Consider the following 23,053-nt stretch of genomic DNA (forward strand, 5'->3'; position numbering starts at 1 on the left):
ATAGTTAATGACCTGATGTTTTGACCATAGCAGACATAGTTCTATAAAGTTTATATTTTTGGAACTGGTGCCCCCACTCATTTTTTTGTAAATTTGTCTTTGTTGTACTCTAAATTGTTAACAAAGTTTAAAAAAAAAAAAAAAAAAAAAAAAGATCTATATTAGTTTGGATGAATGAATTTGAAGGAAGTTTTCCTGTGTGGTCGTGCGTGAAAACACGAATAGTTCCTTGATGTGTCCTTGATAATTCTATCAAAGATCCTGTATACATAAATGCTAAATTCAGAGAATCCACATTGCATGTTGCCCACCTTACTTACAATCACCGACAGGAAAATCGCTGTCATCTTTCCTGAATGGCAAACGGAATCACTTTTGACACGCAGGGCTCGAATTTGGTTTAAGAAGACCAGATGCAAAGTGCGAAAAAAATTCCTGATACAGTTAGACATTAGTAATAAGGCAACGGACAACTTGTGCTCTACCAATTTAGTACTTTGGAGCTAATATCCCATCACAAGGACAAAGCAATCATGGTAAAGTATCTCGCTTATGGGCCCATTTTCATGGCTCTGCTTACCAAAAGCAAATAATTGGCGCTTGCAGAAGCAGGGGAATTCTGTGCTTACGTCAAGCGTATTTCACGGATAAGCAGGGAATTTTGGCTTGTGCGTGTGCATACTCCACACTACCAGGCATTCTATGCTTACACAGCTAGCGCAGACATTTTGCGCCAGGGAGTGCAAGCGGGTAATGGTTATCATAAGCGTAGATTTCGGCTGTAAGGAGAGCCATGAAATTGGGCCATGTTCTCTTAGGTTGAACTGATAGTACATGTACAACTTGAAACTTGACTAAGTTTCATTTTTGTGTACATCACAGTAAAGCAAAACAATAGTGAAACTGAAATTATATGATGATATCGGACACTCCTCTGGGATGAAAATATATCCCAAATGATTTCTTTCAATTTCTACTCTCAACCAATCGTCGAAATGAATAAAGGTATAAACTTACAATTGAGTTCATATAGGGTTTGTTGCAGAAGTCAAATTTTATTGCATGTGGTATCTAATTTGTTTTAACCCTTTTTCATACATGTATCCTTGGTACTTTTCCTGATTTTATGTGAACAAACTCCAACTGACAAAATCACTTGGGTGGAATTTTAACCCCACACTTTTTGAATTGCTATAGCAGATGTTTTTCCACTAGACCATCAAGCTAGCCCGGTTGCTAGAGGCATTTCAAATCCTATGTGATACAATGTACCAGCGGGTACTGCAACAATTTATATCCCCAATGCAATATTTACATCAGTATCGGCACGGTTTGCCCTTAACTTTTCCAGTGACTGACCAGCGGGACCAGTTAGATTGTCATTAGTTTGCCAGCTTTTTAACTGATCCATATTTCTAATGAAACAAAGATGCTTTTTCAACACTGAACTAGCCAGCCGGACCACTTTTTGATTTTTGACTAGTCCTTTTAAAGTGTTTGAACTGGCATTTGGACAGCGGACAACTGTTAACTATTGGTAATTGTCAAAGACCAGTCTTCTCACTTGGTGTATCTCAACAAGTGCATGAAATAACAAACCTGTGAAAATTTGAGCTCAATTGGGCGTATAAAATGCGAGATAAAAATGAAAGAAAAAACACCCTTGTCACACGAAGTTGTATGCTTTCAGATGCTTGATTTCGAGACCTCAAATTCTAAATCTGATGTCTCGAAATCAAATTCGTGGAAAATTACTTCTTTCTCAAAAACTACATTACTTCAGAGGGAGTCGTTTCTCACAATGTTTTATACATGTACTATCAATCTCTCCCCATTACTCATCACCAAGAAAGGTTTCATGATAATATTTTTTTGAGTAATTATCAATAGTGTCCACTGCCTTTAAGGGAGAATGCTGATCAGGGATGTGAAATTTTAGACTTTTAACTAAACTCAGACAGTTTGGGCCATTATAAAGGATTAAGGCAATAAAAAACAGTTCCAAAAACCAAAGGTAAACTTTCCCTTTGACCCTTTTCCATTGGACCCTTTCGGTACAGAAAAAAAAATAAAAGTTCACGGATTTACAAATAACTTACAGGGTTTACAGAAGGTAGTGGTGAAAGACTCCTCTTGAAATATTATTCCATGAAATGCTTTACTTTTTGAGAAAACAGTAAAACAATATTAATTCTCGATACCGAGAATTACGGATTTATTTTAAACACATGTCATGACCAGCGAAACGTGCGGATACAAGGGTGGGTTTTCCTGTTATTTTCTCTCGACTCCGATGACCGATTGAGCCTAAATTTTCACAGGTTTGTTATTTTATATAGAAGTTGTGATACACGAAGTGTGGGCCTTGGACAATAATGTTTACCGAAAGGGTCCAATGGCTTTAAAGTGACACGATCACGTCTGACCTATAAACATAGTTTGTTACTTTTGTGCCCGCAGCAGAACTTTGAATTCTATGCGGAGTTTATCCGACTTACTCCTCCTATATTGTATGTATACTCTGTTTCCCACCTCCCCAATTGGCCGTTTCATGTTTTGCTGCTGTTGTCAACTTCAATTCATCTCCAGAATTCGCCTTCTCCCCACAGTTAATTTCTGTCCCAGTTGTCACCCCAAAACAGGACGGGAAAAGTATTTTAGAATTTCTGAAATGTCCCGCGTGGCTAGATTTATCTGTGTTACTATGTTATTATCACACCGTTGTGAGGTTTAAAAAAAAAAGAGGTTGTCTTTAAGTCACCGACATTGAATATGAAAACAGACTTGGTGGTGTGGGAAGTAGCATAACATACTTTTTGGTGTGGCATGTTATTGAAGGCATTATTTCTAGGTTAAACCCACGTGTGAATGTTAAATTCGTTTAGATGATCTTCCTGTCAAGGGACCTCAGCAAACTCTCCACAAGTATGACAAGGGGATATAAACACTAAGCCAGCAACAGCCAATCTCTCTCATAAAAACATTGGTTTAATTTCGATGATTATGAATTGCACAAATCAAGAAATTGTGATTCAGTAACAGTATTTATTCTGGTCATTGTGAAATCAGTGGTTAGCTTGTTAGGATTCAAACCTACACTCTTTTGATTGCAAGTCCTGCATGTCCTGCTAACTGGCCAGCAGGACCAATTAACTATCTATCTATCTATCTAATTAGCTTGTCATTTCACTGGTTTGTCACCCTCTTCACTACAGCCACATCTTTTTTCCTATTTTTTTTTCCCCTCGGGAAAAGTCGGCAAAATTGTTACTTTAATTAACTGGAAACGTTGGCTAAAGCCTCTACTAATTATTCGTGTAGGTCAACCCTTTTACTCAATCTAATTTGCGTACTTTCCCCCAAGAACCACATATCATGCCTGTCCATATTAAAAAAAAAAATAAAAAAATCCCTAAGAAAAATCAGCAAAATTTGTAATACATGTACATGCTGATTTTCCTAGAAGGCATTTCCTCTTAAACAGCCCAAACAAGGAACTAGATTGTCCTTTAATCGCGTTATCTGTACTTTCTATTTGTTTTTTTGTTTCAGCCGAGTGACAACCCTAAACTGAAGCGGTCAAACTCCTCTGGCTGTCTGGAAACCGGTTATTTCCCCGAGCCGTCTTTCAACAACGACATCGGTGACATCGAGGCGACCACCCCTACCGGGCCGAGTCCCCTCCCAGCTTGTGACGTCGATGACGTTTTGATTGATGGGCTGGAAGTGGAGGGATCTTCACAGCGTCTAATGGAGCAAGGGTGGGAGACGGAACATTCTAAGAACATCAACATCCCGATCTCTGGGGGAGTACGACGGATGCTGTCGTCTCGGGGCAGCGGTAGGGACATCAAGTACGCCACCTACTCCAGCCGGCGGTCACACTTCACCGATTCCCTCTACGATAACGTCAGCGACGAGGATGAGGATTATCAGTGTAATAAAAACGCAGCCAATTGGGCCCAGAATGGTTCCTTCATTGACTCCCTTCTAAGCAATGGGGGCGACGGTGAAGTAAGTACCGATGATTACCCGGTACAGGACGCAGATGTAACGCCGACCCCAATCAAGAAAGTATTGAAAGAAAAGACTAACCCGTCGTCAAAGGATTCTAGCCCACGCCATAAACCAAAGATTGTCATCAACAAAGCCAATGCGGACAAGAAAGACAACGGTGCCCTCGATGCTGTCCCTCCGAACCCGCTGGATCAAATAACGAGCCCTGGGATCCTAGACACCAGCTGGGGGACCGACACCGAGGGCGGGCTCCGTCCTCGCTCGAACACCGCCACAAGTCGGACGAGCTCCAACGGAAGCAGCCGCGGAAGCAGCCGCGGCAGCAGCGTACGGCGCCGCTCATCGCGCAAGTCAAAAATCAAGAGCTTGATTGTTGGCTCGAGCGCCGACACTTTCAGCGACATCGAGAACACCCAGGAGAATTTGGCGCAGACTCACTCTCTCTTACAGGCATACGAGATTCAGATCAGAAACATGTCGGAGAGTCAAGACTGCTATTATAATAGCACAGACCATGATTCCAATCCGTCGCGTCACTCCTCCACACGCCGGTCGTCCTCGTTTAAGAGACCAACTCGGAAGGGAATGCTCAGCGGAGGCAGTGAGGGGAGTAGCTGCGGCCTGCAGGTGGACTTTGGAACGTTGACATCAAGCGAGGGCCGCTACTCGCAGGAAATGGACGAGGATTTTCAGGACACATTGGATAGGCCTTTTATATTCAGGGACGATGTGAGTAGAAAACAAATTCTTGAAATATATTTGATTTTAATTAATTGCCTTCTTTTTTACAGCTTTTTGCATACTCTTCCCGAAAAAATCTGGCACTTTTTTTTATCAGGTTGGAAAAACAACTTTTGTAGTGCTTGCTATGCAAAGTCTATTCTTCATTATCAAGGCATTCATAAAAGTTTGTCTCTTCATTCTGATAATGCCTCTTTATTTTTCACCAACAGAGGGCAGTGCGCTCTCATTTTATGATGGTTTTGAAGCACCCACTGCATGTAGCATGCATTTGTAGTTGTTGCTGTGGTGTGCTGTGGTGCAAAAAACCTTTGTACATAAACAATGCACATCGTTATTTTAGACACTAGTAAAACAGAATCGCAAAATAAATTGCCAAACAAATCTTTAGAAAGTTTACCCTTGTACCAGCCCCCCCCAAAAAAAAAAAAAATTCAGCATCCTATTCAATTTACATTCCTGTTTGGTGTACTTCTTCTTCCTTTGAAATGGTCATTCCACTAGACCACGCCAACAAAAAAATGAAATAAAAAAAGAAAAAAAGGCCTCCTTTCCTGTGAAATTCTGAGTACCCTACATGTTGACGGATGGCATGGTTTTACAGCATTCCACTTTATTCGACTCTCTCGATAGTAAAAAAATTCCCCAAATTATTGCGGGGCTCAGTTATTATTGCAGATGTAAAAGATTGACAGCGCAGACTAAAATGATGACAGGGCGGGGGGGATTGCAAAATACATTTCTGGATTTTATTCTTCTCTTAACCTCACTCCCAAACCTTACCCTCCCCATGTCTGCCACCCCGAGCACAAGGGTGAGATGTTTTTAAATTCCTTGTCCAGTTTGATAGGCTTCATGGCGCCTATTTCCTGAAATCATCAATGTGACAGTAAGGCTGAGGAAATCCACATGGGTCATGTCTTTTTCAACTCTACATCTGGGCAATGTTTTAATGTATCTTGTACATTTGTTGACACTTCACAGACACAATACAACACATGGCTGAATGAGTCCCAAAAAATTGTCTGACAGACGTTTCTTCAAATGAATTTCCCTCATTATTTCGCCATTGTCTTTCTCTTTCCCACACACGTTTCCCAAGGACAACATCAATGCATCACCAAAGACTGCAGACAACATCATTTCATAGGCTTGCATTTTGAAATAATGAACACTGATAAGTAATTAAAAGAGATAATAGTGAATTTGTTCCTCCTTCATTTGGTTACGCTTCTGGAGAAATGATGTTGTTTTAATTTACATCAAAATGTACACCCAAGTCCAATTTTAACTTTAATTTTGTTTTTCTAATTTTGAGGGCTGCTACGTGTATCCAGACAAATCTGATTTAAATTATATAAACAAATGTACACAATTACTGTCAGCTTATTTATGTTTGCGTTTTTCATGTATAATTGCTATAAACAGATGTCGGAATGCATCCAATTGTTATTGTAATATATTCCGAGACAGCTGTTCCAGCTTTCTGGAATTTATCGGAATAATAAAAATAATAAAAATCGTCCCCTAAAAAAAATAAAAATCAACAGCTGCTTTGGTTTTTCTGGAACAAGCTCAATGTGAACTGAGTCCAATTCCGCAAAGCTGCTAAGCATGTTGCTTTAGTCATGGTAGTGGAAGCAGGTTACCAGCTAAAATAAGTATCTGTGAGTGCTTGCAGCTGGTACTCTGATATCCTTGGCTAAGCATGTTTTTGTTTTTTTCTAAGCATTTTTATGAAATTCGACCTTGGGTTATTAATATTTTATACATTTGGTAACTAGTAATCCACAAAGGCTTTTTGTTTTCATTGCGACTCTAAGCACACATGTTTAGTTTATTTCAGAGTAGTCTGAAGCTTTTGCAAATTTTATTTGATAGTCGTTGAGTACGCGGTCGCGGTACTGTGAGGATTTTTATTGAGGATGTAGAATCTTGCATGTATGGCGGGCGACATCATGATAGAAACAGCTCCGGCAAGTACACTTTCACTCTTTGAAAAAATGGTTTTGCTTGCACGCAACATGATGTGCAAATAAGCGTTTGATCCAGCAAGCTTGATGCTTTGATTTTCTCGTGCGTGATTTTTGTACATGATGTTTAGATTGCCTCACTGTGCTGTGTAAAGATACCTCCTGATAAAAACCGCTATGTTCAACTTGGGTTTTGGCTGTTAAAGGCAAAGTAACCGTTTGATTGTTTTAATCCTTTATAAAACACAGAGATGTTTACAATAAAACTAACATTTGAGATATTGTTTTTGAGATATCTAAATAAATCTTGTAAAGTGTACGTAAGCGATAGGAGCCGCTCTAAGAAATTAGGCCCTGGGCCCTTTTCCATAAGGCTGGTAAGCAGAAAACATTGCTTAAAATTACTATGCTAAGCAAAAAATGGGTGGGGCACCAGTCACAACAATGTAAAGTTAATGTCATTTTGGCTGGTAACCTGTCTCTGTTAAGCAGTACTGTTCTTTGCTTAACAAGTTTTTGTGCTTACAGGCTTTATGAAATTGGGCCCAGGTCTTTGACAATTACCAATGTTGGCAGAGTTTTTCAGCGACATGGTTTTAGAAAGCCTGTTTTGTTTTACTTTTTATCATTTTGTTTCCTCATCTTATAGGACATTGACGATGATGATTCGGATAGCAATTCCTTCAGTTCTCATCAGACCAAGGGATCCACGTACACACAACGAGGAGCAATCAGGAAAGCTGGCTGGCTGCAATGTAAGAGTTTACTGGTACAGAAGAAGAAGAAGGTTGAACGATCCACCCATCGGAAATGGAAAGAGTACTGGGGTACGTGGAAGAATAAAAAAAAACATCAATGCTTAATAATGTTAATTTGAGTTTTTACTCTTACAAGGATGTGTGTTAGCACTGTATTCTTAGTACTTTTCCGAGCTCTGTGAAAAGAAAGAAAATTACAGGCATATTATACTACATGTAACTTTGCAATTCTAGAGCATCGCTTACCAACTAGACCACCGAGATTGCCTGGTAGCTAGAGGCAGTTCGAATCCTATGTTTTAGCAGCGGGTACTCCTGTGTAAAAATTAATTATTATTTATCCTCGATGCAAATTTAACATCTATTAAATCATTGCTGATTATTAAAATAATTGTTCGGCCAGCAGTCAAGGGAGAATGCTGCAATGAAAAAAAGACTTAGTATCATAAACTGCTAAAAATTGTATTACGCCAAGATTTTGTTTTTAAATCACATTTTAAATTTGTTTTCCCTAAAGTACAATTTTTACCAATGATAAAATAATCAGACTTAAAGCAGACTCTAAGGGCACAGCTTAATTATGATGCATTTTTGCTTGAGTCTATTTTATGAATAACAGTTTAAAAAACCCTGATGTAGCAGTTACATGTAACTCATGTTATTTATATATCAATTAACAATCACTGTGTCAATGATGAATAAAAAGCGCTTGAGTTTTTCATATTGACCCATTTCACCTGACGTCATCATCATATAAATCTTGAATGCGCCATACTGGTGGGCAATTTCACTGTGCGTGTTCATATATAACTCTATGCTGCGCGTTATGCAGTAAAGTGTGCATTTTAGGCGACGCTGCGTTAATACACGTAAACCTACATGGTGAGCGTGGCATCAGTCACCGCGGCCCGCGTGTGACACGCGTGCAAAGGGTCAATACAAGATCTGCAAAGAGTTACTCAATATCTATCTGTTGTTCATTTGGTACCGATGATTGTGGTTGTGTTCTTTTTTTTTAAGAAGCATACATTATAACCCTATGAAAAGGTTTGCGGTAACACCATGTAATGACTACAGTATCTCTAAATGAGTTGGGGGGGTTCTGAAGGAACCGTTGGTTTCAAGAACCGTTGGTTTCAAGAACCGTTGGTTTCAAGAACCGTTGGTTTCAACTCGACGTTTCCATCAGTATGCTCTGATCCGTCTTCTGGAGAACAGAGCATACTGATCGAAACGTCGAGTTGAAACCAACGGTTCTTTTCAGAACCACCCCCAACTCATATAGAGCTAGTCATTACATGGTGTTATCGCAAACCTTTCCAGATCGTATTTCCACCATGCAAAGTTTCAAATCGTACATGTAAACCTGTCTTTGTATTTCCCCGTTTAGTTTGTCTAAAGGGTACAATGTTGCTCTTCTATCACTGTGAGAATAAGACCACTCCGGATGATAACATTGAGCCTAGGCATATATTAGGTGAGTACATCTTTAAAGGCACGGGACTCTATTGGTAATTACTCAAAATAGCTGTTAGCATAAAAACTTTCTTGGTAAAGAGCAATGGAGAGCTGTTGATAATATAAAAACATTGTGAGAAACGGCTCCCTCTGATAAGTAACATAGTTTTTTAGAATGAGGTAACTTCTCTTTCAAATATTAAAAGACTTCTGACCTGGGGTCGATTTCACAAAGAGTTGGGACTAGTCCTAACTTAGGACTAGTCCTATGAGATATACAAATTGCATGGATAGTCCTAAGTTAGGACGAGTAACTGGTCCTAACTCGAGATAAGACTAGTCCTAACTCTTTGTGAAATCCACCCCTGAAGCCTTTTTTATGCATCTGAACACACAGATTGTACCCATTCAATTGCTGCTACTTTTTCTTCAACGCCCATTGATCATACCTTTTGTGACGACATGTTGATGAATCAAATCAAGTCAATTTATTGATTTAAACCAATCTATGATAGTATTAGTCACAAAAGGCTTTGCTTCACGTTTGTATTGATTTCATCTTATGAAATTGATTTGGTGGTGTAAAATTAATTTTGTCATTTTTTATTGAAGTTGCCAGCGCCCACTGTCATGGAGCTGCTTAAGCACAAAACTCATCAAAGCTCAGAATAATTCTGCTTACCAAGTAAAGGCTATCACACTGTCATACCATGCCATCTGCAACTGGTATCCTGTTTCGTTTTGCTCAGCAGAAAACTATTAAGCACCATCGTCTACCTAAGTAGCTCTACTGTATTGGAAAATATACAAAATTGGGTCTACAATCTCGGCCATATCTTGTTGGGCCCCCGCACCACGACCCTCGCGCTCCCTTTCAATGTTGGTTCTCCTTGCATGTTCTTCGGGACTCCCATCAACACATAAATATTGAGGGGGGGGGGAGTGGACAGGGAATGTTTATTATGACATTGCAAATGGGTGGCCCAAGCATTTTGGCAGAGTTTGTTGGTATTTTTGATCCCCTCTGGGGCATGGATTAGTTCTACTCACAGCTTAACATTTTTGTTTTCCCCCGTCGTTGTTTTTGCAGTTGTTGAAGGAGGAATAGCTCAAGCAATCCCCGAGCATCCCAAGAGAGATAACATCTTCTGTCTGAGTACAGCCTTTGGCGACGCTTACTTACTTCAGGTTTGTCTGAGTTTTTATCTACCAAAAGAACTTTATGTAGTGACTTATTTTGTTAGGTTTTTGTGGAGTGCAAAGTTGTAACGAAAATGATAGGTAGAAATTGTTTATGGTGTATTATAAACATGATGTTTTCCCCCTACTTTATCTGATTTAAAAAATCAGCAAAATTCAAACAGCCATAAATGTGTACAAAAGCCGTGCAATGATATTCATTTTAGGTGAAGTTCCAAATATCATGCCCGGTATTATTTATCATTCTTTTTTAGTTTCAACACTTCAACAATTCAACCTTTCTGTAATTGTCAATCAAATCATTAGGAATTTCAATATTTTGAAAAACTAGTGGCCATTCAGACGTGTCAATGTTTAAAACTCTTTTACTCAATTCTCCAAGCTGGTCCAAGATTCATATCATCCTCTAGTAAATTTTTCTTTGTTCGACCCTGAATTAAAATATTATTTACCTAGTCAGTTTCCCTTGTGGTTTATAACTGATTATGAAATTTGTATTGAATTTTCTTTCAGTCTCAAAGTCAGATTGAGCTTGAAAACTGGATCACTGGTATCCATTCAGGTGAGTGTGAATTCAAACAAGGCACCATACAATGTACCTCCCTCGAAACTATTACAAATATATCCTATTTTTTTAATAACTTTCTCACTGAAATACTGCCTTGTGCTGGAGAGCTTTTCCCAAAATACTCGTTTCTTGTTTTAGTTTGCGCCATTTTTTAAACTCAATTCCCCCCTGGTCTTATAGAGTGTAATAATGCTCAGTTAAGGCGGCATGGTATTGACACATAATTTTTAGGTGCAATTGACTTGGCTGTATGCAAAACAGAACATTTCGAACAAAACTTGTATTTGGTGTTTTTTTTTCCATGCCCTACTAAATTTCTTAGCTGGTTGTTTGATGTTAAAGAACAAGACAATCAGATAGAACATCATCTCAGTGCAATTCAAAAACAAAAATGTACATTACTCATGAGTTTGTTGTCCGACCGTTATCAGCCCGTATTAACACATATAAAACAAATCGCGCCGAGGAACAAAACTTTTGCGCAGAGCATTTACAAGCTAGACACTACATTTTTGCAAAACTGAGATACACTGTTCTTGCAAAAATCGAGATGTAACGTTTCTGCACTGCAGTGACAACATTGTACTCCCCACCCAGACCCCCCCCCCCAAAAAAAAAAAAAAGTCTCACTTTTTACATGAGTTTGTCTAAAAGTTTGCAACCATTCTCTTGTTTATTCCCTGCAGCGTGTGCATCTGCCTTGGCGAGACAACACGGCAAGGATGACACCATCCGACTCCTCAGATCAGAAACACAGAAACTGGAACAACAAATAGAATCTGTAAGTTACACTCAGAAACAGAGTTGTAGCCACGTAGGACGGTGTTGGCGGTGCTGGGCGGTGCTTGGCGGTGCTTGGCGGTGCTTGGCGGTGCTGGGCGGTGCTGGGCGGTGCTTGGCGGTGCTGGGCGGTGCTGGGCGGTGCTGGGCGGTGCTGGGCGGTGCTGGGCGGTGCTGGGCGGTGCTTGGCGGTGCTGGGCGGTGCTGGGCGGTGCTGGGCGGGACAGCCCAGGACTCACAATTTTTGCCCAGTACTCTGTGCAAAAAACATTGTGCCGCCCCGCACTGATTTTCCCTAGAATAAATCAAAATATTGTTGCGTTGATCTGAGACACAGCAAATGATAAGGAGTATCAAAATGTCACAGAGGAAGAACACGGTTAAAAGGCCATTCAACTTATTGCATGGCCCCATAACACGAACACTTTTGAAATGTGGACTCATGCCTTAAGTTTGCATTTCAGCAATGATGACCCCATTATTAAACATTAATCATTTTGTTGATCCGCTCGCCCTTGGTGGACTTTAAAAAAAATAATATTTATTGCCCACCAATGAAATTGGTCTAGCTACATTACAACCCTACTAAGTAATTAACTTATCAAAACAAGGAGGAAGTTATCTTGATTTTTAATTTATTTTGACTAATTTATTTCAAATTTACCCGGTCAGTTTTCCTTGATTCTTGTTATTGATAACACACAAACTGAATCTTTTTTTTAACTTTGATTTTTTATATTTTCAATTATTGTCAAATTTGATTTTGTGTTTTCAGGAGACTAAGATGAAGAAGATGGCTGAACTGCAGTTGTCCGTGGTGATCCAAGCCAAGAACAAACAAGCTATCGTCAGTCAGGTACACCCCCAAACCCACAGTCATTATTTAACTCTAAGCCATTGTGTTTCCTCCATGGGTTAGAATATTGGAGGAGTTTTATAAAACGTTGAGACCAATTCGAACTCACTCTGCAGTAGTGAAGCTTATATTGAGAAGTCCCCTCAATCCACTAAAGCTAAAGTTGTAGTTCTGGCTGGTTTTCTACCTTCCGCGCAGATCAGTTTTTGATCAACTCCAAAAACTTACTCCTCAGTAGTAGAAAATAAAGTAAGACAAGTTCTCAAAAGCACATTAACTACCTGGCTAGTAAAGACATACACTGTACATGGTGTTACTTGCCTCTGAAGAAGGTCCGGTTTGGATCGAAAGCTAAGGCCACCTACCCTATTCATTACTGCAAACCAAATATATATTGTGTGGATTTGTTTTCATTACAGATTGCACAGTGGGATTTAAATCTTGAACGCTTCCACCTGGAGCTCTACCGTCACCGCTGCTACCTGGCTTCCCTCCAGGGCTCGGAGCTACCCAACCCTAAGACCCTCCTTGCCTGCGTCTCTAAGCCCACCAAGCACACCCTCTCCAAGCTAGACTTCTTCTCTGTGTCTTCACTCCATGCCCTGGTCAGTGCCAGGAACCCCATGGGGCTGAAGGGCCGCTTCTCCAAGCCTCGCTCCAAGAAACAGAAAGGATTGGTAAGAAGAATATTCTGAATTATTGCTACTTTACAAAATAATTATTTTTATTCAGCAGCACTTAATCTATGGAATAATTTGCCATCAGATAATATTTGTAAGCTGCACTCACAAAGTCTTTTTAAATCCAAACTTGCCTTTTTGAGAAAGCATTTTGGGATGTGCAGTGAGTTTTGTATCTGTCGGTTGTTATGATTAATATTTTTTTGTGAACTATTAAATGCTTTTTTGTACCTAAGGTTCATTGTTTTTACAGTATTTTGATCAATAAGTCTTTGATTTCTATTTTACTTATTTTAAACTGTTGTCCTTTTTCAATTATGATTAAAGTGCCTTGCTCAAGAGCACAAGTCTCATGATCCAGTATCAAACCTATGAATGCTTCTAACTTATTTAGATGATCTCCTGATCAAGTTTAACACAATGTTTGATGTTGTTTTGGTTTTAGTTTGGTACCTTGAGGAGAGGATCTAGAGGTGCAACTGCATTAGCAGTAGACGCAGCACGGCTGGCTGAGAGGTGAGGAACTAGACTGTGAATGCTTTTATTTATTGGTCACCCAAAATTTCAACCGTTAAAATCTTTGCATCCTCGGCAACACTGGCCTCCTCACGATAAGATTGTTCAAGTCTCACCGCTCTTCGAACATTTAAAATGTAATATGCAAGTTTGTTTCCTTCATGCGTTAAAGACACTGGACATTGTTAATTGTCAAAGACCAGTCTTCTCACTTGGTGTATTTCAACATATGCATAAAATAACAAACCTGTGAAAATTTGAGCTTGATTGGTCGTCGGAGTTGCGAGATAAGAATGAAAGAAAAAACACCCTTGTCACACGAAGTTGTGTGCTTTCAGATGCTTGATTTTGAGACCTCAAATTCTAAACTTGAGGTCTCGAAATCGAATTCGTGTAAAATTACTTCTTTGTCGAAAACTACGTCAATTCAGAGGGAGCCGTTTCTCACAATGTTGTATACTATCAACATCTCCCCATTACTTGTTACCAAGTAAGGTTTTGTGCTGATAATGATTATGAGTAATTACCAATAGTGTCCACTGCCTTTAAAGCAATGTACGTGGGACCAAAGTAGTCAAAAGAATATTTCAATATGCGGGAGACTTGCACGGTCCATTTACCCTACAAGTGTCATATATGTTTCCTCTCTTTTCTTACCCATGTTGTGTTTGATGCTGATTGTGCTGTTGGATGTGTAATCAAGAAAATAGAAATAGCTGTTTATTGCTAAATTAAAGAATATGATTTTTTTTTTTTTAGCCAAAAAAGTACGACAGCACCCCCTATGCAGTTTGAAGAGAGCGACCAGCGACAAGCCCCGACAACACCAGATGATAGTATCATGAACGAGGTAAATACTGCCCTCTTGAGTTCAAGTCCATCAAGTTTCGCCTCGCATCCCAAAAACAAAATACTTTTTAATCCTCTGTTGAGGTGTAAGGATCCACTGTTTTAATTGAAATTTTAATAATAAAATTGTATGCAATGGTTTTTTGTATGTAAAGAGTTGGAGGGAACGCCCTCTACATGTAGATAATTACTTAGACTACATGTAGATACATGTAATTACAATGAATTTAATCTTCCTAAACCAATGGTCTTCCATAGCTTTAAGACATTGTTATTGAAGATAAATATTAACTCAACACACTTTTTCTTTTTTGGCTGCGGGTTAAGTTTTGGGCGCAAATGCATTGGTACATTTCCGCTGTTTGACTTCAGCAACAATTTGAAAACTTTACAAAAGAGCTTTTTGAGATTGAACCATTTTATTGTACATCTCTAGTAATCAATAATAATAATAATAATAATAATAATAATAATAATAATAATAATAATAATAATAATAATAATAATAATAATAATAATAATAATAATAATAATAATAATAATAATAATAATAATAATAATAATAATAATAATAATAATAATAATAATAATAATAATAATAATAATAATAATAATAATAATAATAATATCAAAGTCTTAAATAGCGCACGTATCTACCAAAGTCTTATATAGCGCACGTATCTACAAAACAAGGCGCTACAAACTTTCAAAAAGATATGTTATTGCAGTGATGAATTCTGAGACCCAATTATTTAGCACCTTATAAGGGTTTACAAGGTGCTACGGCCCATACAGCAGCCGCAGCAAGGAACACCGGGGCGAACCCCTTCTCTATTCGATAGGTGCACTGGGTTATTTTACATGCGTTACACAACAGATGGGACCAAGTGCTACTTTGCTTACTGGAATTAACTCAGCAATTATTTTTTGCTTTGGCAGATGTTTGAGAAACAAATGCAAGAGGATCAGAATAAGATTGAGTGTTTGTCGGAACAGCTGATGGAGGGCGCTCTTGTCAAGGTGTTACTGCCAGACAATCAGAGCACCATGGTAACCCTGAGGCCTGGTATGACCGTACAGGATCTACTCATCGGAAGCTGTGTGGTGAGTTCATTTTGGGCGTAGGGATAGGAGGGGTAAAAGTTTTGCTTCATTCGTGGAACTTCGATTGTCGCCAAGCATAGTAGCCAGGGGCTGACTTTTTCATAGAATGAGTTGATCTTAATTCCTAAGCAAAGTGTGATGTCAAAATACAAATTAATGTGGCCATAATGCCAACTCATTTTAAAGGCACTGGACACCTTTGGTAGTTGACAAAGACTATTATTCTCACTTGGTGTTTCTCAAGAGTATGCATAAAATAACAAAGCTGTGAACATTTAGGCTCAGTTGGTCATCAAAAATGCAAGAAAATATTGATAGAAATTTTGGTTTATGTACGTCATGTTTTTTGTTAACTGGTCACCTAATGACTCTTTCTAAGTTGAAAACTTAGAAGACAAAATGAGATAAAACTTCCCAAACATGCCTTAGTGCTTGCAATTAAACGTGATAAATGCAACATCATCCATGTGTCAGGGATTTGCTCTCTCATTTTCCTTCTGGTTTCTCGTAAGAACATTTCTAATAGATGTTGAATTTGCATCGGGGATGAAGAATATTAATTTAGTTTACCCTTACACCGATGTTCCCGAGTTCTCTGAAAAAAAATCACAGGAATACTACAGAAAATTTCTGGTCCTGTTCACATTTTGAGCTACAAGCCAAACAGTCATACGGTTTTTCCCTCCAAATTCGAGCCCTGTATTCACAAATTTTATCTCGGAACAATAACATCAGTTTCCTGCGCATAGTCATTGTTCTTTTCCCCCTTTCCAAACTGCCAAACTGTCAAAGTAATCAAAGCCTTGTGTATAAAATTCCCTTTCAAATGCTGCATTATCCAAAAAAAAAAGCATACTTATCAACTTAAGCATAAAAAGTTGCTATACACATCAAAATTATGCTTACCTGAATCAGGTTACCGGCCAAACTACGATGCCACTTGTACAATTTGTGATTGGTATCCTGGTAATTTCTACGAATCAAAAAAATGCTAAGCAATACTTTCTGCTTAAGTAGCTCTATGAAATTGGAGTGTCAGGAAGGTGTTTTTTTTCCCTCATTTTCTTTCTGGTCTCATAAGAAAATTTCTGGTATACATTATGAGCTACAAGCCCAACAGTCTTCTGGATTTTCCCTCAAAAACCAAGCCCCAAATTCGCAAATCTCTGAGCAATAAAATCAGTTTCCTTCACAGAGTCATTGTTCTTTTTCCCTTTTTCAAACCGTCAAAAGAATCAAAACCTCTTGTATAAACTTCCTTTTCAAATGTTTCATTATCACCTTTAAAAAAAAAGAAGTAAAATGAGAGCTTCCTGTTTTGTTGGGTTTCTCCTTCACAGAATCGACAGATGGACTACCACAACTTTTACGTGAGGTTCAAACAGGCCATGCGCTACGGCGCCGAGTTCAACATACCAGACAAGAACTCTGCTCTGGACAAAGAGGTAATGAGCACACGAGAAACGGGAAATGCGATATTGTTGTTGTAATGTGGCATGTTGGTCTCCTAGAGGTCGTGAACCCCAAACGGCATCCACAGGATGTGTTTCAGACGAACTGGTTTTGTACTTTTTATTGTTGTGTAATTTTAATGTTGTGTACTTTTAATTGTTCTTATCTGTTAATTTTGAGTACCTTTTCATGTTGTGTACTTTTGGGTTGAACATTATGTTTCCTGTCATACTTTTTGTTGTTTCAGACTTACAGGTTGTGTACTTTTAATGCTGTGTATTTATACTATTTTAAACTTTTAAAGTTGTCTAATTTTGAATAATCATGGGTTGAAAATTAATCTTTCCAGTGGTACTTTTTGTTGTTGTTGTTAGAATACATATTTTTGCTTGCTATGTGAACCAGAAACATCAGTGTTAACCCCTACTCTTCCATAATTAGTGTTCAGGGTTCTTTTACAATACTACAAATCCAGGCCTGATACGTCACAGAGCCATCAAAGACGATTGCCTCCATGCCCCCTGGTCATTGCCTTGGTGCCCTTGAAATGCTCCAGTAGAAATTTACAACTTCTTTATAGGTTGCCTTTTTTTCAAGGCGAAAATGCCTTGGTGCCCTTACCCTTTAAAAAACGAAGCACACAGGCCTGCCAATCCTAGTACACGGGGGATTGATACTGGTGTGAATTTATTATTAGCCAGCTTTCTGATTTGAAATATCCCTCATTCTTTGGAGGTGGGAAAGACTCGTTCCGTGACATAGTATTAAGTGTTTTTGCAATTGACAAATAATTTCCCATTTGCGTTTATTTTCCTCAGAAATTTGACGAGATTGAAATATGCACCAAATGCATTCATCAGGTAGAACTCTACAAGTTCAATGAAAATATGGAATTCGGTAAGACTTTATGGGTTTTTGTTTTTATCTTTTATCATGTTTATTACTTTTGTAGTTCTACTGAAAGCAACTGCTTATCATCAACAAAGACATTGTAGATAGCTCTTACTTTAGTTTAGAGAGTATAGGCGATGTGACCTGTGACATCACATGTTTACAAAAGAGCCACAGAGCCTGGACTTCCTATAGGCAGGATTTGTACACAGCTCAATGGGAGAAAGCATAAAATCTTATATTTTATGGAGATTGCACTGTCCAATTCTTATCAACTTTTGATATGATGAATGGGGGCACATCTCAAACCTTGTCTAGCTTTTACTTTCATAACTCTCATGGATTTATGTTGAAATTATGACACAAAATTTCATCTTTCTCATATGACCAGTGCAGTATCTTGCCTGCCAGACTAGCTAAAAGAATGTACGGGGTCACACTTATTGTAAACCAAAGGTCGCATGGTCTATAAAGTCGGCCATTATGAGCAATGATGCATCAGTGTTTGTACACACAACATTGCCAAATATTTCAATGTGTTTATTATGCGTGTCTATTTAGGTTTTACTGTGGAGGCGGAGCTAGGGGATGATGCTGAGAGGGAGGATCAGCTGTGTGTCTTTATCAGTGAGATCGAGAAGGGAGGGCTAGCCTACCACCAAGGTATGCAATATTTCAGCTTATCAACTGATTTACTCAACTCTTGTGTTTGAAGGTTTGCATGGTGAAAAATGGTAGCACGAAGCTGAATTACGTGGCATTCAAAGGACAACATTTGTTTAAAATTACACAGATAAAAGACATAAAATCGCAGTTCGGGGGTACATACATGTAAATACATTTTAACAAAGATGACAATAAATAGAAATAAGAGTTTGATAAACCATTGAAAGGGCATTATAAAGATGCACAGGGGGTTGTGGGAACCCTTTTATACGCTGAAACCCCACTATGAAATACACCAGCTCAAAAACAGGGTCCCCTTGCAATTAAAAACCAAACAGCACTAAAAAATACTTTTTTTAAAAGATAATTTAATACATTTATCGATGTTTTGTAACGTTGAATATAGATCTACACGTCGGGGATGAACTCCTCTGCATCGAGGGGCGAGTCGTCTGCGATCTGGACATGCTCTTCATCGAGAACCTCCTTCACACTAGCTCCACGGTCACGCTGACCGTCCGGTCAAGCCGGACAGTCTTTGCTCAGACTCAAGCGATGATGGACACCAATAAATACATCGATCAACTGACATGTCCACCGCCACCCAGCCAGAACAGACTGACGGACGATATGATCGATATGTTGATTATACCAGCGCCACTCAGTAAGTACACTATTATTATTGAATACTTCTCAGGTATTGATATCATTTATCGATATGTTAATTATACCAGCATCACTCAGTAAGTATAATATTGTTGTTGAATACTTTCAGGTATTGATATCATTTATCGATATGTTAATTATACCAGCATCACTCAGTAAGTATAATATTGTTGTTGAATATTTCTCTGATATTGATATCATTAATTGATATGTTAACTATACCAGCATCACTCAGTAAGTATAATATTGTTGTTGAATATTTCTCTGATATTGATATCATTAATTGATATGTTGATTATACCAGTATCACTCAGTAACTATTATTATTGTTAAATATGTTAATATCTTTTAGTAGGATTTGAAACTTTGCATGGTGGAAGTAAGATACAGAAAAGTTTGCGGTAACACCATGTAATAACAATCTCTCAATGAGTTGGGGTGGTTCTGAAAAGAACCGTTGGATTAACTCGACGTTTCGATCAGTATGCTCTGATCGTCTTCTGGAGAAGACGATCTAATATCTTTTAAATAGAAGTTTTAGATCCTTCGAAATGTTAATGAGGCCGACACTCTGCTTTCTCCCTTTTTAGTGTAGGGTAATAAATAGTGTAGGGTATGCTCAGTCATTGGACTAAGCTTCAAAAGAAGAATACTGAAGGCGTGGCCCAATTTCATAGAGCTGCTGAAGCAGAAAAAGTTGCTTAGCACAAAACAATTGTTGCTTACCAGAATATGGGTACCAAGGAAGATACCATTTGACATTAACCTATTGTGGCTGGTATTCTACTTATTTTTTGCTTAGCAGATTATTTTTAACAATAATAGTATAACCCTGGTCTTTAATAGCAGTGAGTGCTTCCTAAGCACACCCACCAACTTGATCCCCCTATTGTTACAATCCCTTTGTCATCTCAGCTAATCCTTAAAGACCACTAAATCTAACAGTAGACTTCTCTTAAAGGTAAAGTCATGGATTGTTACTTGTGCCAACAATGCTTTTAAGTGGTGTTTTGAAGCTTTGAATCATGTGAACAAAATAAGAAGTAACTATAAATACTTGCTGGAACAACCATGGAGGAAAGAATCAACCATGTGTAATATCTCTTTTGAGGGAGTGTTGGCTCTGAAAAGAGCTGGTGTGGTCTCAATGTTTCAAACAGGGACTTATACTCTGCTCGTCTTCAGGAGAATGCTTTTGATAAAAGCAGAATTTTAAAGAAATATACAATAAAATTCACATGTGAAAGTTTTAGCTGAAAACAGTGTCTCCTTGCTGAGAAAACAGCAACCAACTTTTGCAGTATTTTCAAAAGATTGTCAAATCCATCGACAATTAGCGAGCTGACAGCAGGGACCAATTTCATAGAGCTGCTTAAGCAAAAAATTTGCTTAAGCACGAAAAGCTTATTTTACACATGTTACTGGCCAAATATTATGCCATATACATTGCTTGTGACTGGTATTTAGCTGGTGTTTACTTAGCATAACAATTGAGTTAATCTGATTTTACTAAACAAGGATTTTTTTGCTTAAGCAGCTCCATGATATTGGGTCCAGGTACCAACCTCATCTTTGACCGCAGCATTCACGAATGGACACCAACCCTTAAGACATCTGAGACAGCTCATGCATTGAGTCGATTCCCAGATTCATATATTTTCTTGGGGGGAAAATAATCCAAACCAAATCACTTTGAAGGGAATCCTTTCTCAACAAAAGTTTATACTATCAACGTCTTCAGTGCTTCTCATCAATCAATTTATTTACAGTCGTTTATATATGGAGTATTTACTAATCTATGACCCTTCCTTTGAGACCTTGGAATTTATGCATTTGTATGTTTGCTTCTATAAGGAAGTACATGTACATGTAGGTGTAGGATTAAATAAGAAATGTAACTGAATTGCGTGGCGTCTTGTTAGATATGGATAAATCTGACCAAGGACCCAGCACTTATTTTATCGTCTCTTCGTTCGTCGTGCGGTTTTTCTTTGGTCACTTTGGAGGAAAGATTTTCATAGAAATGTGACGAGATAAGGCTAAGATTATCAAAGTTTCAGATTTTGAACTTTACCTGGGATTTCTGCAATTTAAACAAAAAAATGGGAAATTTACAGAGCCAAACTGCTCCATTTCGAGCTAGCGTGAGGAAGTCTTTTTTTCAACGGTCGTCTCGAACATTCAAGATAAACCACGAGACTCCATCAATACAGGAAGAAGAAGGTAATTGATGCTTAACAGATATTTGTTTAAGAAGAAAAAAAATCAGTTTAGGAACATTAGTTTGTTACCCATAAGAAATGTGCCGGAAGTGGTAACAGATTGTTCAATACTTTTTATATATTTTGTCTACATAAATTGGCTGTATGTAGACATAAAATTATTCTCGTTTCAAGTGTTTGTCGTTTAGAATATCTCACAATTTTTTATTTATTTAATTGTTTTTCATGTAATCTGTAACCTGTTGCAAAGTTTTTTTAACGAAAACAAAAATTCCTTCTACATTCGAGTTCCTTTCTGGCTGGCCAGATACTTGTCATATTATGGGAAATTTGACATTTTTGTTCATGATTCCCACAAAAATCAACATATAAAAAAACGATAAAAATCAGACAGTCTCACTAGAACCATAGAACATCAGATTATAAGTCTCGTCCATAGGTCTTTTTTTTTTTTTAGATATGGTTGACACAATAGGAATGCACTGTTTGGTTTGGGTGTATACAGACAAAATTATCAAAATCTAATTGCATAGTATTGTGTCAACACCATAAATCTTAAAATAGCGTATTGGGCTGTGTTCAATCTCTGTTGCTCGTTTGTAGCACTAATGCCTAATCACAGACTCCTTTAAAGGGTTAAAATACCTTTTGTAGGTCAAGTTTTTCACCAAGACATGAATCCCTACTCACTGTGTGATTGAAGCTCTTCATGTTATAAAATTAACCTGTAGACGTTTCAGTTTTTTAGATTTTTAGTCGTCAATTCTTTGAGAGTGATGTTTTCAGGAGATTCGCCTAAATACCAGCAGTACTGGAAAGTACAATGTACATGTACTATGCTAAAATAATTTTTTTCATAAGATTGTTCTACTAATTTCTCAAAAAATACAGCACCTCAGAAAGTAATATTTTAAGGGAAGCTTTCGATCATCATTATCTTCAAACCCTGTAAGTTTGATGTAAATTTATGGACCTTATTTTTTGTGTCGTACAAAAAGTACCCAAACCCTTTAAGGGATCCCTTTAAGGGAATGAGTGACTTGGGCTACCTCTTCTGTAAACATGTCGCAGGTTACACGGTCATACCAAACCAACAATAATCTTCATACCAGATGCAATTATTACATCTGTATATTATAATCAAGGTTATTATTTCTTGTCGAACGTTCCAATTCAGTGAACAAAAACTGACCGTGTTCCAGGTTTTACTAATCTGACTGATTGTTCTTAAAGGCAGTGGACACTATTGGTAATTGTCAAAGCCCAGTCTTCTCACTTGGTGTATCTCAACATATGCATAAAAGTACCAAGCCTGTGAAAATTTGAGCTCAATTGGTCGTCGAAGTTGTGAGATAATGATGGACGAAAAAACACCCTTGTCACAAGAAACTGTGTGCTTTCTGCAGATGCTTGATTTCGGGACCTCAAATTCTAAATCTGAGGTCTCAAAATCAAATTAGTAGAAATTACTTCTTTCTCGAAACTCGAAAACTACGTTACTTCAGAGGGAGCCGTTTCTCACAATATTTATACTATCAATCAACCTCTCCCCATTACTTGTCACCAAGTAAGGTTTTATGATAATAATTATTTTGAGTAATTACACACAGTGTCCAGTGCCTTTAATGCTGGACTGTATAATGTATGAGCAGCTTG

The 23,053-nt window shown here is 38.1% G+C and overlaps 1 protein-coding gene across 5 annotated transcripts in view; it reads left to right on the top strand.

The window, feature by feature from the left end:
* Nucleotides 1-23,053, top strand: part of LOC117296283 — a 91,133-nt gene that overhangs the window by 50,848 nt on the left and 17,232 nt on the right. For all 5 annotated transcript variants that reach the window (XM_033779126.1, XM_033779124.1, XM_033779127.1 and 2 more), the window contains 15 exons: nt 3,553-4,746; nt 7,381-7,558; nt 8,880-8,966; nt 10,038-10,135; nt 10,661-10,709; nt 11,402-11,496; nt 12,271-12,351; nt 12,771-13,028; nt 13,477-13,547; nt 14,307-14,397; nt 15,336-15,500; nt 16,841-16,945; nt 17,771-17,849; nt 18,405-18,506; nt 18,916-19,173. In XM_033779126.1, the coding sequence (XP_033635017.1) occupies nt 3,553-4,746; nt 7,381-7,558; nt 8,880-8,966; nt 10,038-10,135; nt 10,661-10,709; nt 11,402-11,496; nt 12,271-12,351; nt 12,771-13,028; nt 13,477-13,547; nt 14,307-14,397; nt 15,336-15,500; nt 16,841-16,945; nt 17,771-17,849; nt 18,405-18,506; nt 18,916-19,173 (2,911 nt within the window). The remainder of the gene's footprint in view (nt 1-3,552; nt 4,747-7,380; nt 7,559-8,879; nt 8,967-10,037; nt 10,136-10,660; nt 10,710-11,401; nt 11,497-12,270; nt 12,352-12,770; nt 13,029-13,476; nt 13,548-14,306; nt 14,398-15,335; nt 15,501-16,840; nt 16,946-17,770; nt 17,850-18,404; nt 18,507-18,915; nt 19,174-23,053) is intronic.

Source organism: Asterias rubens, chromosome 11 (genome assembly GCF_902459465.1).
Source record: "Asterias rubens chromosome 11, eAstRub1.3, whole genome shotgun sequence".
NCBI classification, from domain to species: domain Eukaryota; kingdom Metazoa; phylum Echinodermata; class Asteroidea; order Forcipulatida; family Asteriidae; genus Asterias; species Asterias rubens.